The following is a 17,789-nucleotide window of genomic DNA, read 5'->3' as shown; positions in this document are numbered from 1 at the left end:
TTTATTACAGTGTTTGCAAATGCCCATACTTGAGCTAGATGAACCCAGAAAATACTATCCCATCCTGTTCCTTTACGATCTGTTTTAAAGTTAGCCTCTCATCTATATCTATGTCTTCCAAGTGGTCTCTTCCCTTCAGGTTTTCTGAACAAAATATTGTTTGTTATTTTTCTCATTCCTTCCACACATGGTACATGCCCTGCTCATCTCATCTTCCTTAATTTGATCCTGTAATATTACTGTGTGAAGAGTGACATTTTGAAGCTTCTCATTATGCATTTTTCTCCAGCTTCCAGTCACTTCCTCCCTTCTGGGTCCAAATATTTTCTTTAGCAACCTGTTTTCAGACATCCTCAATCTATGTTCTTCTCTTAATATGAGGAACCAAGCTTGATACCCTTGCAGAATAACAGGTAAAATTAAGGTTTTTGTATTTTAATTTTTTGATTTTAAATAATAGATGGGAATACAAAGATTCTGAATTGACTGGTATCAATAATTCCTGAACTTTAATGTGCTGTTAATTTAAAAATGGATACAATTTTGATTTGTTACTTCGTTCTCATATATTTTAATTATGCCATATTTTCTAAGCATTTGTTAGCTGTCTTGAAGTTATGATTATCTCCTGCATTCTGGTGCTGGGATATGACAGTGTACTTAATTTTTTCTTTGTTTACTTCTAGAAGGAAGAATTTGAAATCAATATCATTTGGATCCAAGAAACATTAACTACATGGGAATGGAGAAGATTGTTATACCTCTGTAATTTATTGCATTCTTTTACATTTGCTTAATTAAGTTTTAGAAGTTACAACATTTTAGATAGTTAACTCACACAAAGAGGACAAGGAAATACATACACACACATCTAGTTAGGAAATTTATGCTTGTAAAACTAAGGTAGAAAGAGAGATGTTAAGAGAGAAGTACTCAAAATAGGTTGTTGACAGCTGAAGATAGTGTCCACTGGCAGGCTTTCATCTTAGTGATGTTGAACCTGCAGTTAGTTTATTAGTATCAATTGCAGACTACATCTGGTATCAGTATTAGAAGTCTCTGGCATTCAAATGGAAGGGTTCAACAAACTAAAGAACCTACTCAGGTTATCATTCTCCAGTCAGGTGTCACAATGAAGTTGCATCTGTTCAGTGTGACATAATCAAATGGTCATAAGTAATGAGATTCTGACACCCAGCAGATTGGTATAGTGGTAACAGCTTAGACATGCATTTGGAAGGTGCTCAGTTTGAATCTCGGACAGGATAGAGGCTACCATAACTGAGGTTTTTCAGGGTTTCCTCAGTTCCTCCATGCAAATGCTAGGGTAGTACTGGATTGGGTCATGACAAGGAAAAGGAGAGAGCTAGCTCACCTGTGGAACTTTTGCAGGCTAGTATAAAGTTCAAATAAAGCAGAACCAACAGCCAGAGGATCATTGTCATAAATCCCTTCCTCTGTGCTGTCCTTAAACTTCAGTGGGTTCATGCATGTCCATATGCTTGCAATAGTTGGCTCAATTGTCTCTGCAAACTGTGAGAAATCAATAAATATGATCATTTTCTATGTACAGTATTACACACAATGCACATGTAATCTGTATACTTAGCATAATAAAGACAATATACAACTTAAAACCATGGAAATGGATTCTTGTCTATATGCTTTTGCTCCTCTCATGCAATGGAACTTTGCTTACATTCTTACATGAAATAACCATCAAATATAATATTGTCACATGATAAGAGTGTGACTACAGATGGGTTTTGGATTGATGACTCAGATTTGTTGCACACTTTGATACAGCGTCTGACTACACTTTACAGTTCACTATTACACACACATCTGTGTCCACAGTCACATCTTTACTGCTATTGCATGGTAGCTGCTTCATCGGCAAACGTTCCTCTACCTCTGTGTTTCTGGACTGTCCCAAGCCTTAGCTACCAGCTTCTAACAGCAACAGCTCACAATGACTGAAACCCAGCAGTTCTCTTAACTACTCATTGCAACTGCTAACTGGTCCTGCTTACAACCTCCTGGCACAGACCACATAGAAAATGTGTCTCCCTTTATTGCTGTATTCTCTCATTGCCACAGAAACATGTTTGTTTGTGGAGCCGTTACTTAGCAATGACTGTTGTACAGTTACTTGTTTTGCAGTCGTTGCCTAGCAATGGGTCTACATGCCACAACATAAAATATTTTTAGCAAAGTATGTTTTGACCACTTAAATCATCTTCTGGGGAATTTTATTAAATTATATTTACATTAATATATGCTAAAATTCTTATAAAAATCTCTGTGCATCTCATGTGAGTATTGAAGAAAATAAACTGCATGGTTGTATAAAGTTACAGAACAATTAAAATTTCTCTGCCAGTAGTCCTGAACTTAATCAGGTCAGCCTTTAACTATGCTGGACTTGAGGTTCTCACAGCAGTGAACATGAAGAGTATTATCCTTTTCTGGGATATAGCACCATACAGTCTGGTTTGCCACAGTTTTCGGATGAATATTCTGCCTCAGTCTCCAGGGTCAATCCTGTAGATGGAGGCAGTAACTTCTTCTGAAATATCAGTGTTACACCACAGAAGATAGTGCTCATCAATTTTTAACCTATTAGTATTAACAGCAATCATCATCTTCCTACAGATTTTTGAAGCAAAACTGATTTATGCCCAATATTCCTAATCCCTTTACTCTCCTGTAAGAGAGGTATGCCCAGAGAGTAAATACCAGATGCATAAAGACATAAATTACTTTACCTTGCATTTTATTAGAACTGATTCAAAAGTTATATGTCTGTGATCTAATTTAAATGATAAAGTTGCCCCTGGGCCTAAGTAACAGGCAATGAAAGGGTTTTAAATTATAAGAATTAGATGGTGGTATGTAGAGTATCAATTTATTGAGATTATCCATTTTCTCGAATGTTTATAAAGTTGGATTTGAACTTGGGGTAAAGTGGGGTTCAGTGAAAAAAACACAGACAAAATAGAACTTTCTCAGAGCAATTTTCAATATAGTAGAGACCTTCAATACCACTTTCATTGATATTCAATGGATAGTTCAAGAAATGATTTGTCAGTGGACAGGGAGACATGGCCATAGTATTGTGTGTTCATTCATGCACTTCTGCAAACGCACAAAAATTCTTGAAAAAGAGATCTAGCATTATTTGTGGTCATTTAATGAGGTCCCTTCACAGTTCACATATCAAACAAGGTCAAATATGCACATCTACTTCCATTGCTATCACCTGAAGTGAGAGTCTTTCAAGTGGGAAGTGATGTCCTGAAGAAGGCAGCAGGTTCCTCCGATAAGTTGGGAAATATCTACCAGACTTCAAGGTGTTATAACCCAGAAGACAACAATTTTAAAGTAGGAAGTATCATCAGCTTCATCTCCTGAGCTCAAATTCCACCATATATCACACATGTTATATGAGTCTTGTATATAAGACATATTAATATGCAAGTATGTCAATATGAATTGATTGAGCTTTAGTTTATCCATTAGTCAGAAACATCACCTTACAGTCCTCATTTTCAAACTTCAGATTACAAATTAACTCTTAAATAATACTTTTCATATTACTATGTTCAAAGCTTTGTTAATTCCAATAATTTACTTTACTAGCCCCTTACAACTGTAATTTTTTTTTATGGCAGCCTTGTTTAGTATACTTACTTTATCATCAAAGAGCTTGTATAGCGCATCTACATATGGGAAATGGAAATACCTGGAAGTATAAAGATAACAAGTTTTAATATCAATGTATCCAGCATTTATGCCATGAATAATCAGAACATGTTTATTAATTCAATATTTATAACTTTAATGCTTGACCTTTAGATGCATTTGCAGCCCCGCACAACAGCTATTAAAATGTACCTGTACATCTACCCATTTGTATACGTGGAAAAACTTGAGAACTGCTGAATGGATTTTCATAAAATTTGGAGTTATACTAAAATCTTTTGACACATTCTTAAAACTGATTAAAGTAAGGCCCCTTTTCATGAAGACCAACATGCATTCCTGTATGTATATAAAGCAAAACTTATTAAATATGTATTCGAGTAAATAATCTTAATAGTTTGCAACCTGTTGTGTGTCTCAAATAAGATATAAAGCATACAAGAACTTAACTGTTTACACAACAACACTCTGTATTTTAAAACAAAGAAGACACTACTGTATCAACATTTGTTTTTATTAAGGCTTTTATAGATGTGACACGTTTCGGCCCCTATATCAGGCCACCATCAGGCGTATAGTGTTCAGTTTTAAGCTGCTGAACTGCATCCAATTCTCATTCAGTTCTCTAAATAAGGATCCCTACTGTGTTTTTAGGACTTAATACAAATACATAAGTATATATAAAATAAGTCTTGGTCGAAATTTTAACTGAATGTACTTAAACAATGCAAATTAAAATTATAACCTAAAGAAGTTAAAATTAAAAACATGAGAAATTAAAATGCTGAAGATTAAAATGATAAAAGTTAACAGTTAAAAATTGTGTATTGATGGCAGGACTCTGCGACCTGCTATGTGTTGATCAATATTTGCCAGTGGAAGCGACTATACCATAGGGAGCCTTAATAAAAACAAATGTTGATACAGTAGTGTCTTCTTTGTTTTAAAATATAGTGTGTTGTTGTGTAGATGGTATATTCTTGTATGCTTTATATCTTATACGAGTAAATAATGTTTAAAATAAAAGTTGTAGAGAAAATTGAAGCAGCTACTCGAGAACTTCCCTGAAGTTCATAGAATCCGAAGGTTCATTACTGTGTTCACAAGAGCCCTCCAATGATCCCGATTCTGAGCCCCATCAATCCAATACATATCACTTCATCCTATCTAAGTTCTATTTCAATATTATCCACCCACCTATGTCTTGGTCTTCCTAGTGGTCCCTTTCCTTCTGGCTTTCCCTGATATCCTATATGCATTCCTCTTCTCCCCCATTCGAGTTACATGCCCTGCCCATCTCATCATCCTTGACTTCATTCTCATTATGCTTGGCAAAGAGTATAAGTTATGAAGCTCCTCATTATGTAGTTTTCTCCAACTTCCTGTCACTTCGCCCCTCTTTGGTCCAAATATTCTCCTAAGCACCTTGTTCTCAAACATCCTTAGTCACTATTCATCCCTTCATGTCAGAGATAAAGTTTCACATCCATACAGAACCACAGACAACATTGGTGTCTTGTATATTCTAACTTTTACATTTTTAGACACCAAAAGAGAAGACAAAAGATTGATTGGTAGCAAGCATTTCCCAAATTCAGTCTCCTCTTAATTTTCTCCTGAATCAAATTTTGATTTGTTACTGTCGTTCCCAAATATTTGAACTATGCCACATTTTCAAAGGATTTGTTAACTATCTTTGTGTAATGATTTTGGTGATGAGACAGCAACATATAATTAGTTCTCCCTGTGTTTACTCCTAGATCAACCTCCTTACTAGCATCAATTAAAGTTTCTTTGTTTTTCTTTATGATATCTATGTTATCACCCAGTAGATTCACCTCAACAGCATAGACTAGCAGCTGATGTGTTCCATTTAATTTCAATCCTACCTAGTTTTCCTGGACCTTCCTAATGGCATATTCTAAAGCAAAGTTGAATAGCAGTTGTGACACACCATTTTCTTGTTTCAGATGATTTTGAATAGGAAAAGTATCAGACAAATTCTTAACTATGCAGACACTACCATTGGTTTCATTTAAACACATTTTAATCAGCCTAACTAGTTTCATAAACAGGTCAGTAGTTGATCTATTATGTCAAAACCTGCATTGATGATTCCCAATAATTTCACCTAAGTATGGACTTAACTTTAACAGAAGGATACTGGATAAAATTTTCTATGAAGTTGATAACACTGGCATTCCTCACTAATTACTACATTCAATTTCATCGCCTATCATGTAAACTGGTAAAATAGTAGACTCCTTCCACTGCTGAGACAATTCTTCCTTACTCCAAATAGAATTAACAAGTTTATGGATTGATTGATCAGTAACTGTCAGATGACAGGTCCACAGTCTCTTCCAAAACAGTTCCTCCACTTAATGTGATCTTCTGTTTTTGGAAAGAGACTGTCCAGGAAAAGTGATAATGTGGTAGTTTTTCCATTTGCTTTCCACATCGCAGTACAACAGCCGTTCAAACCACTCTGGTCACGCCTGTTGCTATACGAACTTGAACCATCTCGAGCATCATTTGTTCTGTGCTTCAAGTCGCTGCTGATGACGCTGCTTCCGGCATCAGTTTTTGGTGTCTCTCTTCGTCTGATGCCTACCCTTTGACCTGTCCAGCAAGGGAGGCCCTGCCAGTAGCTACGCTACTGCTGGTATAGCTCTCAGGGTCCTTGGCATACTCAAACCCCCTCACCACGATAAGGTGGAGACACCAACGAGGGGGCAAGTTTATGGATATCAGACCGTAATAGTTCACCTCCTGCTTCAATCAGTTCTGCCAGAATTTGATCACTACCTGGTGATTTATTCTTCCTCAGCTTTGCAATAGCAATTTTAATCTCAAAAGGACTGGGATCAGGCATAAATGGCTCAGCTGTATGTATTTCTGACTAACATCACTGACACTATGTATGTTCAATAACTGAGAGAAGTAGTTCTTCCACCTATTCAAAATGTTTTGGGAATCTGCTAGCAGATCACCACTAAGTTACTTCTAGGTTGATAACCCCTCTTAAATTCATTCATTCGTCATTACAGGTCTCTCATGTTCTTGTTCTTACTGTTCATTGCAAGCTCATCAATTCTGTCTTTCAGATATTCCTTCTTCTTATTCCTGAAATGCCTGCTAGCTTCAAGTTTTATATTGTTCAGATTATCCCCATTTATTTAATTTGGATCCTGTAATCATTGCATTTTGGCTTATTTTCTTTGCTCTAATAATTCTGAACATCCTTCTTCGAACTATGGCTTATGCTTCCTTCAATTTATAATAATCTAGACTCTCCTTTTATCTTTATTAATTAACAGTAAATAGCTCTGTGTTTATTATGAGGTATTAATTATTAAGTTTTTGTAAAATGAGGCACCTTCAGAATATAGAATGTCCCCAACCCCTTTCTCACACTATCCATATTTTATTTTCTTGTAATTAATTTGAAGGATATGTATATTAGCATGTCACTCATAATTCCCTCTGCAGAGTACATCTGTTCATCTTATTTATGGTGGATATGTAGTGAATATGTAATGGTTGAAATACTGACTCTTGAAATATTGTATCATGAAGGTCTGTGGCTTTCTGCAGAGACACTGTCACAGTAACCACGACATTACAAAGTCCTTTTATCTTTTCTTCTTCATCACTGACATCATTCACACCATAATTTTCGGTGACCTTGGAAAACCTGCCAAAATGAAATGTATAATAAGTCTTACTGTAATACAACTTTAACCAGAAGATACTTCAAAATTATTAAATAATTTAAGTACCTAGGAACAACAAAATAGAAAGAAAGAAGACAGAAGAGTACAACTGTCCGGATTGCAATGTCATGTAGTTCAAAGACAGCCCAAGCTTGCCATCTGATTTTGCTGGATTCTTGCATCACTTACACTTCAACCCCGATGGTGAGACAATATTTTCATCCAAATTGGTCAGAAGTCTCTGAACTACATGGCATTACAATCCAGAAGACCATATTCTTCATAATCACCATGCTGAGAACATAAAACATGTATATATATATGTGTGTGAAATTAAGAGAACGGTATATTAAGGATATGCTTCATAGTATTCAGTTTCAAGCATATCATTGTGTTTGCTTAAAGGAACGTTAAAGGTTAAGATATGTATGAACAGATTATATTTGCCAGTTGTTTGTATATTTGAAAAGTGATCTTGATTCAGAACATATATTTAAAGTGTCTAAAAACACAATTCTAAGGAAAGCATTTGGATCAAAGAGGAATGCCAAGTTGGGGAACAAAGGATGTTACATAATGAAGAATTTCGTAATATAGTTCACTTACTATTGTTAGGGTAGGCCAATAAAGAAGATTAAGACAGGCTGGACACATGGCTTGGTTGGGTTAGAAAAAAATATATTTATAGAAACATGGTGAGCAAATCTTTAAAAAAATGAGTGTGGTTACTTTGATTACCTAGGAGGGAGAGGTTAATATTAAAATGGAAGAATTGTGTAATTCACCTGGATGAACTGAGAAAGACCACATAAAACCTCTGAATAGTTGAGGTTCTAATTGAAATTCAAACTTGTCACCTCCAGAATACAAATCAGATGCATTATTACTTGAAATATTTTGTTCAGTATGCTTAGATTAAAAATATGGTTATCTTTGTGTACATTTTGCTAATGAACACAGACATTGTAAGGTTTCAGTTGAGAATCTGGTTAATAATTATTATGATACTTATGGTTTTCAGGGCAGCCCATATTCATCATAGAGCCATTTTGTCACTGCAAAATATCAAAAGGGTTAAAAAAGATATCTTAAATGTTGCAGACAATCTGCTGTATCTTTCTTCAGCATCTACCTCAAAATATTGGAAATTTTTAGCTTTTCAACATGATGTAACACTAAGAACTTCACAGCAAAAATCACCTGTTATCTTAATGACTTGAGTATTTAGCATGCATTTGCTGCCTTTCGAAGAATAAATGTTGTGAGTAAACTGATAATGATGTAATTTGGAAACATGTTTTGTGAGAGGTTGAATTAAATAAGCTTAAGGTAGCTTACCACTCTGCTGCTCCTTGTATGGTTGTTTCAATGACAGCAGTGTGAATGTCGCGATAATCTGTATTCTTTTTCCATGGCGGCCAGTCATTAACAGGCGCTGGAAACAAGATTATGTCTCTAGGAGGCCGTAGGTCTTTCAAAAGACTTAAAAGCCTGAAACAAGAAATTTCAATTAACTATCAGGATAATTTATATTTCCAAATGATCAGACCTAAGTTTCAATACTGGCTGTACTCATGTGCATATTTTCATATTATTACACAATACAGATTTCACATCAACTTAATCATTCATTTGATATTGTCCATTGATGCCTTGCTATTTTATAAATTAATTAAGCTGTATATTTGTTACTTATCTATTACTTCATTCGAATAAATATTTTTCATTGTGTCTACATTCTTTTAACTGTCTGTCAGAGGTACTGGACAACATTTTCATTAAAATCTGTTATAACATGTCTCTTTTTTATGCTATCAAATGCTTTGACATAGTCAATGAAAACAATACACATTTGTTCATTAAATTCCCTGTTTCCAGCAACTGGATTTACGACAGAATGACTTCTGCCTCATTCCAAGGTGCCGGGAAGTGACAAGCCTAAGAGTGTGATTGCATAAATGTGTTAAATGCAAAAGAAGTCTTCTTGAAAGATGCTGTACACATTCATTTTGAATGCCATCAAAACCATAGGCCTTTTCTAATTTCAAGGATTGTATTTAATTTGAGACATCACATGGTAAGAAATTAACAGGGATGTCTTTATTGACGGTAGCCAGCAGGGCTTCAACTTGAGCCTCCATGTGACATCTATGGTCATATTCACACAAGTCATCCATTCCAAACTGGTTTATTAAGCATTCTGTGATTATGTTGGGTTTATCATTTGGGTAAAATGATATGATGAATTGCAGACCTTGCCTTTGTTCTGCAACTTTCTGAGAGAGAGTTTGCAATAGGTCATATTGCTTGACGTGTGACTTCAGAGTGTGCCAACTCTGTTTCCCATCTTTCAAGTGCTCTTTTCTGGACCATTCTCCTGATGTTTTGAGTGGCCCAGCTTACTGCCATTTTGCATGCTGAATTCATGGTCCCTTTCCATAATTTTCTGAACTTTCTTTTATGATTCAATAAACGATACAGGCTAGGTATTTTGTATTTTCAGTCTAAAATTGTAGTTTTCATAGTCAGAAAGCCTAGATGCTGAAGCTATAGAGGCTGCAAAGTCATGCGCTGCTTTATCAGCTTCATTAGAAGAGTGAATTTGAATGCTTATGACAGCGATTAATAGCATCGGTTTACAGGTGCTCCACAAAGTGGCCTCAAACATGGTAAAAAGAACTTGCGCATGCATTGCTGAACAGGGAAGCCATTTCAAGCATATGTTGTAAAGACATGATTTGATTTTGCATTTCTAAGATGTACGAGTAAGGTTATAAACATTAATAGTAAGTGCTGTATGTCTTGTAATTTGTGCATTAAACCAGATTATAATTGCTTAGTGTGATGTGTGCGACTTCTCGACCTCCCTGTATCATGTCATCCTTCCTCAAGGCATACATGCCAATTACTGATAGCTTGTTACTGAATACCTTATATCTCAATTCTATACTTCTCTCACTAATCCCCACTTCTGATGCTCTTTACTTCTGGTACTCAATAAAATAGTTATCCGTTGCATTGTTACTTCCTTTAGTTCTGTCAGTTTCTGAAGTTGCTGTTATATCCACTTCCTTCAATTCCTATTCATATTCCTGGGGTTTGCTGCAAAGACTGTCTAATTTCTACATTATTAAATTTTATTTCTCTTTTAGTCCAAAATTTTTGTCTATTTCCCTGGATAACAGTTCTCCTGATAGCCATATATATTCTTTGGCCGTGCCATAACTCAAGTGGTTAGTCGCTGGCTTCCCACTGCGGTGGTACGGGTTCGATCCCTGGTCTGATCAAGTGGGATTTGTGGTGGGGCAGGTTTTCTCCGAGTACTTCGGTTTCCCTGCCAATCTTCATTCCACCAACTGCTTCACAATCACCCTCACCTATCATCTGGGGCTGGTACAATAGGCCAGAAGTGGCCACAGTTCAAGGAACTTAGTCCCACCCCAATAGCAATAAAAAAATAATAGCCATATATTTGGAGTTAATGATAAATAATTTTTAATGTAGATGCCTTACCAGTCCCTCCCAGGTCTGAGGAAACCATATATTGTCTTCATAGCTCTTTATTCCATAGACATCTTTTAAAAACTCTGGAACCTCATGTACCCTGTTGTTAGGCACAATAGATCACTGTGGTCGCAGTGCAAGGGCCAAGAAGGCCCACCCCATATACATTCATACCCTGTTGTTAGTTGGCTTCTCAGTATCGATCTCTCGAAAATGAAAGGCCCTGAGAGATGGTATGCTAGCTTAGCTGTCATTCTTGGTGGCACCCAGTTTTCTCTGCCATGTAGAGGGCTGTTCCTGCATAATCACAATATGCATGATTTCACTATTACAAGTTTTCCTACCTGAGAATAATGGATGGCTCATTTATAGTCTTCTTATTTGAAGCGAGTACTTGTATATTTCTAATTCCAGATAGACAGAATGGTAGTAATGTAACTGCAGCCTTCCAGAACATCTTCTTCTGAAAATATAAATTTGCAAATTCACAGGAATATTCATATAAATACATTTTTGGTAAATGAAGTCTGATTACCTAAAATAATCCAAACTCAAATGACCACAACAGCATTATTGAAAGTTTAATATGCTGCTCTTTTAAAGGTAAGGTAAAGTTGTCCCCGTGCTTAAGTAATTAAGCACTACGCCATGAAGACGTATGGGGGAGTGGATGTATAGATCCACATTTCCTTGATCTTGGCACTAGCTGGAGGTGAGTGGTCAGCTTCATGTCCCAGCAGCTTTACCCCTAGGGAAAGAGCCCCTGGATAGGAGGCTGAGTGGACCCCAGAGCCAGTCTGGATGACCTGGAGAAGAGAAAATCTGTGACCCTAATGGGACTCAAACTCCGACCCCTCAGTCGTCAAGCCCATAGCCAGTCACTATACTGACTACACTATCCCCGCTCCTATTTTAGAATTATAGAAACTATTTGAAACGTGTTCTCATTCTGTTCGAATCTACAGATAGCTGAATGTGAAACCTTAACTGCAATGTTATTTCAGTGAACTCTTCATTTCCATGATTTATTTCACCATCTTTTAGTGCATACACTTATCTACCTCACTCCTTTCTCCCGCACTACATGTTTCGGCACAAAAGTGCCATCTTCAGGTGCTTATTCGATTAACGTTAAACTAGTTCATTGCATGCCTTGTCTTCATATTAAAATAATTAAAATATATATTTATCATATATACTGATAAATATTAAAAATATTAAAATTGTTCAGGATTTTTCCTACGTCGTATCTCACTTCTCGAGTCACCTCTAATCTCTTCTGTCGGAGCACTCTATCTATTATCTTGTGTGTATTGTGTTTTATGTTGTGTCTTGCTCCTGTGACTGCGTGTGTTATACTCTTCATTTTTAATCTACAGTGAACTGAATTTAATGTGTTAAAATTCCAATTGTGATTTTTCAATGTAATCAGTTCAACATGCATGAAACTGTTATCATACTGAAAATACAGTACAATAATCAAAATTAAAGTACTTGAAATGTGCAGTTGTACTGACTGCTGGAAGAGATTGGTATAAGGAAACTTCTGTATGAAGAAATAACTAGATATGAGTCATGTAAACTCACAGATATAATGAACCTCAAGGCTATAAGTTACTCTATACTTGCTTGAAGAAAATCAATTCCTACCTCTTCCTCTGTGGCCAAATCTTCCTGAATGGTCCTGTTTAGTTTCTGTAGCAAGGACAAGAATATGGTAAAGCTAAGAGGGTGACATGTGTGGATGTTGCTGAACTCAATCCATTGAGCCAGTGTTTCAGAAACCAGGGAGAGACCACTTTGGACACGATGCTGAATTAATATTTTCTCAGCAAGTCCTGACAAATTTCCATTCCAACTGTGTGGTTCTACCTATGGAAATAAAATGTTTGGTTTTTTACTTATTATGCAAAAGAGGAAGATATATATATCTTGCTTCATGTCTCTATCTTGGTAGATAATTTATTACTTCTTGTTTTATTTAATGATAACTTCAGAAGTTATATAGCTTTGTGCTCATGAATTTGGAAGAATACTCTTATGTGAGTTGAAAGAATGATGGCATGCAACAAACCAGAAAGAATGCAGACTCAATATGCTCTCTCAGATATAGCATGTGAGGGTCATAGAGAAGCCACAAAAATATTCAGTTAGATTAGCAAATACCAGACAAGAGACATCTGCCTTAATATTCTGGATAGAAGTAAAGTGCATCAGCAAATGAAGAAAATACTGTTCTCTAATTATAGCTGACCAATTACTGGAGGTATAACTACAAAAATTTAGGTTGCATTCATTTTTAGTGCACCTTTCAGATCATGTTCGAAAGTTGGTTTGATTTGTTGATAATAGCACATAACTAGTGCAAGGGAATTGACTATGAACCCTTCAATCAATAATTCATTGACCCATGCTTTCACTTCACAATTAGGTTGGTTTCCCTGACACAACAGTTCATTGGTATTACTCCATCTCCTCTGATGAAAGTCATCATCATGGAATTTTTTACAATTTACTTGATATTTCCCATGGCTCAAATTTAACAAAACCTGCTAACCTGTGAAGTTTTAATTTCATGAAGAATTACATTCCTGATCAGATGCCTGTGTTCCTCGAATGCTGCCTTTGTGTTCTCAAAGCAAAATGTTAGGTGAAGCTTTATATCACCCCGTTTCTTCATTTTGTCTTTCTTATTTATTCTGTATGACAATAATTGGCCTGCTGCTGAAATATCCTGAAAGAAAATCAGTGACAAATTGCAAATGAATCAGTTACTTATGAACATCCACACTGTCAAAACTGAAGGATTTGAAACTGTACCATAAACAAGGCTTCAAACATCAAATTGTTACATCATTTATTCACTTAGACTGTTAGGGAACAACATGAACCAGAAGTATTTCATATTAATGCCACTATGGGAGTATAAAACATCTAGTTTAAATACTGACATCAAATTTCCAGAAAGTCTAATGTCATTAAAAAATATATACATATTGTTTCTTTAGTTTTATTAATTTCATCAAAAACGTTTTCATCAGATGAAAGGTAATGTGATATTCTTAAAAATTATGGTTTGCTTCCAAGTCATATGGCAGTCCTTTTGGAATTATGCAGTCTAAGATTAACATTTTGAGCATATATTTTATCAAAGGATAATATTTTTTCAACAGCCATACCTTCAAAGGAATGAATGCACTTCCAATCAATTTATTGTCATGTTTTCTTGCAGATGCTGAAGATACAACCTCTTTCAGTAATATTTTTAGACCTTTCACACCCTTCACCTTTCTAATCTCTTTAATCTTCTCTTGAACTGTCTTATCTGGGATGAAATTCCTAAAATAAATATGAGCCCATTTATTTATATACTCAAGAGTCTTTTCAGCAAATTTAACATATTGACAAAATTAAGCCTAAGTTAATAGATGCATTTCAAAAGCAGTGAGGTCTGAGGTTCCCATGGTGATGACCATAAATATTACTGTTTTGTGGGATGCGAGGCCATGCAATTTGGTACACAGGTACCAAATTTCTCCAAAACTTTGGTACTGTGGCATGCAGACCTGATGCTATGCAATGACCATGAAATAAGCAATGATACTATAGCCGTTGCTAGGTAATGTCTCTGCCAACAGGCATGAATGCAACAATGCAACAGAGGAGCAGTGTTTTCTGCGTCAACAAGGAGGAAAAGGCATTCCCCATAACCATGTAGACCTATGCTACGTGTGTAGTACATACACTTGACAAAGGTGAAGCTTATTCATAAGAAACAAACCAATCCCCTTACCAGAGGATGACCACAAGGGTTCAGTTGCAAAAAAAAAAATCTGGTTGTGAGCCTCAAGGGGCTTGTTGCCAAGATGAATTGATTGGCAGTGAACTGGCAGTCATAGTAAATCTGATTCCAGCTCTGAGTCAGTCATTTAGCCAAGAGTTGCTCTAGCTGAGGCCAGAACAGTTCACAAACCCAGAGGAAGGGGAATGTCTGCAGCTGGAAGCTGTTACCAGAAGACTGATGAAGACACAGCAGGCTGAGAAGACTTAAGTGTATGCTCTAGTGAACTGTAAAGCATTTGAATTAGTGAAACGGTTATAATTACTTGTAGTCACAGATCTGTAACAGTTCAGTAAATCCAATTACCAGTTCAAAACCTGTCTACAGTCACTCTATCACATGACAGGATTTATCTACCAAATTACATGACATCACATTCCAGAAGACAATAATTTTCAATGGTCAGTCAGTTGGTTAGTAGTCTGGGTGCTCAATTTATTAGCTTATTTCCTATATTCTTGCAAAGGATTAATGATGTTATAAATACTTAAACAAACTGTATGAAAAGGGAGTGGATGGAAAACATCATGGTCATCAACATTGTTGTCGTAGTTGTCATTGTCATCATCTCCTCCAGTAGTTCAAGTATATAGCAGTTAATGGGGACAGTCTTTGCCAGACGTACAGTTGTTCATTATATGAAGGTTACGAGTATATGGTGCTTTATCTTTTACTGATATATAATTAGAGGTGAGAGAATACAAGTCTTTTGTGAGGAAATTTGACAACCTGATTTATTATTCTAAGGGGTTCTGACAATGGTGGATGACACACAGAATTACTGGGTTTCTGAACTTCTTCCATAGTCCAGAAAATACCGGATGATGGAAAAAGTCCAAAAACCCAGTAATTCTGATTTATTATGCTGGTCCCCTGAAATCACAACATGTCACAATCCCAGACATGTACATATATATGGAGTTAAGAGTCAGTGAAACATTTTGCATGTGACTGTACTGTTTGAAATTGTTCTGGTAAACATACAATTATTCGCACTTCAAAATACGACTAAGGTAAAAGTAATGTCATACATACCAAAGCTCAACACAGAGGACATCATCTTCTGGATTTTCTACTGATCTGTAAATGAATTAAATATGCACATGTACGAGTATTCACGGGCTATTCTATAAATGAATAAAACTGTGATATATATGTTTATCCAACCAAAACTTTGTATATGGCTAAACACAATATAAGTCATAGAAGGAAATAAAAAACAACTACATGTAAAAGAAAAAAGGGTTTTCTATAACAATGTCTAAGGGAGAAGGCAAATTCAGCAATTTAATATACCTCTGTTAAGAAATAGTTCTAATTCTTCACACCAGGCTTGAAATCTCTGTGTACCTCAGTGTTATATAGAAAATGTAATGTAGGGGATGGGGTCCACTCAGCCTCATGAGGATAACTGAGGAGCTATTTCAAGGAAACAGCAGCTCCAGTCTAGAAAACCGAAATTAACGGCTGTGGGGGATTCATTGCACTGACCACGCGACACCCTCTATCCAATAAAGTTGGGACTGACTTCACCGACAAGCAGCAGTCACTCGGTCAGTATAGTTCACTTGCGGACTAAAATCATGGAGTTTGATTGAATGTAAACAACACCATGCAGAGTTCATTAAGATTTAATGAACAATGCTAGAAATCCCACCTGAATCACTTCCACCCTATCTCCTTTCAAGAATTAGAAGCTGTGGGTCTGTAATCCAGGCAACAGCTGCATGGGCAAGATAGTTTTGAGTATAAGCAAAATGTGGAATATTTCCTCTGTGTTATCATATATCATATCTTACCCTCAAGAATGGTTCTGCCTTCTCAACTTATCTTCTTATGTAAAGTGAACAATGTGACATTTCCTTGATGTCATGCATAAAAGGAACTGGTTCACAGAATTATGAATACATACTTCATTCTCATTATCCCACAACTAAGGAATATATAATTGACTTGCATATGAAGGTAGTTGGTTGAGGGGCTATGCTACAAGCTGGAAGGTCGTGGGTTCAAGTCCCGATGAGGTCACTGGATTTTTTTCAGTTAACCTAATCCTTCCAGCTGCACTATGGCCCTGGGGTTGACTCAGCCTCTAAGTGAAATGAGTATCAGGAATTAATTAAATAATTCTCCTGGGGAGTAAAGCGCAGCCAGAGCGTAAGGCTGACAACCTTACCACCATCTTTGAGCCGATTGTCTAGATAATGTGGGACTCTCAACGTCTCACAACCCTATGGGCCTTCACAGCCTGGTACAGGGATAGCTTTACTTTTACTTTACTTTTATGAAGGGATGAGAGACATGAGAAACAGAGAAAATGTGTGTGGGCAGGCGCACGCAAGGTACTTACAATTGAAACTCCTCTTTCCATACTGGTTTTAAAGTTTCCAGCTTCACTGATGTGTTGTGATGCACAGTGTTACTAGAAGTCAAATAAAGGGAACAAAATGGGCTACTTAAACCTGCATAAATAACAGAAGAAAGAAAATGTCCATAATTAATCATACTTGTACATTTGTATTTATACATCCTTCAGAATAAATTTACAATTCTCTATGAAGAAATAAGTATTGGTGTGATCAAATCACAAATGTACATGTCTATATTGCTTCAGGAACAGTATAGTAAAAGCATATTAGTTTTAGTCTCATGAAATGGAAAATCTTCAAATGGAATTGATATAATATTACAACCACATTGCAATGTCAGCAGCACTTAGTAATATAATGATGAACCTATGTGCTTTCATTAGCAATATAGTTATTTTCAGAAGAACTCAGATGGCCTGTCTGAACACACTATCATCATTCAAGGAAGTATTAAAATATAAATTAAAAACACATTTTCAGGTTAAGACTACCAAATATTGCAGTGAAGTGATTAACAGTCTTCTTTCATATTCTGGTGTTATAGTTTTGAATATTTTCAGAAAACAACATAACCTAGGATGCTTTATGGGTTTTCTCAATCTCATCAAGAGAATGCCATGAAAGTAAAAATTTCAAGTTCGATTTATGTGTTTC

The 17,789-nt window shown here is 36.0% G+C and overlaps 1 protein-coding gene across 4 annotated transcripts in view; it reads right to left on the bottom strand.

Annotated features, from left to right (window-relative positions):
- The window catches only part of LOC111862443 (protein unc-13 homolog 4B), a 42,499-nt gene that overhangs the window by 11,285 nt on the left and 13,425 nt on the right, over positions 1–17,789 (bottom strand). For all 4 annotated transcript variants that reach the window (XM_033750744.1, XM_023847838.2, XM_023847847.2 and 1 more), the window contains 10 exons: positions 17,117–17,228; positions 15,802–15,846; positions 14,105–14,264; positions 13,483–13,659; positions 12,576–12,797; positions 11,270–11,388; positions 8,760–8,912; positions 7,262–7,402; positions 3,694–3,745; positions 1,376–1,533 (listed from right to left, as the gene is read on the bottom strand). In XM_033750744.1, the coding sequence (XP_033606635.1) occupies positions 1,376–1,533; positions 3,694–3,745; positions 7,262–7,402; positions 8,760–8,912; positions 11,270–11,388; positions 12,576–12,797; positions 13,483–13,659; positions 14,105–14,264; positions 15,802–15,846; positions 17,117–17,228 (1,339 nt within the window). The remainder of the gene's footprint in view (positions 1–1,375; positions 1,534–3,693; positions 3,746–7,261; positions 7,403–8,759; positions 8,913–11,269; positions 11,389–12,575; positions 12,798–13,482; positions 13,660–14,104; positions 14,265–15,801; positions 15,847–17,116; positions 17,229–17,789) is intronic.

Source organism: Cryptotermes secundus, unplaced genomic scaffold (assembly GCF_002891405.2).
Source record: "Cryptotermes secundus unplaced genomic scaffold, Csec_1.0 scaffold744, whole genome shotgun sequence".
Classification (NCBI taxonomy): domain Eukaryota; kingdom Metazoa; phylum Arthropoda; class Insecta; order Blattodea; family Kalotermitidae; genus Cryptotermes; species Cryptotermes secundus.
The sequence above is the reverse complement of the archived record's forward strand: the minus strand, read 5'-3'. Positions and strand labels throughout refer to the sequence as shown.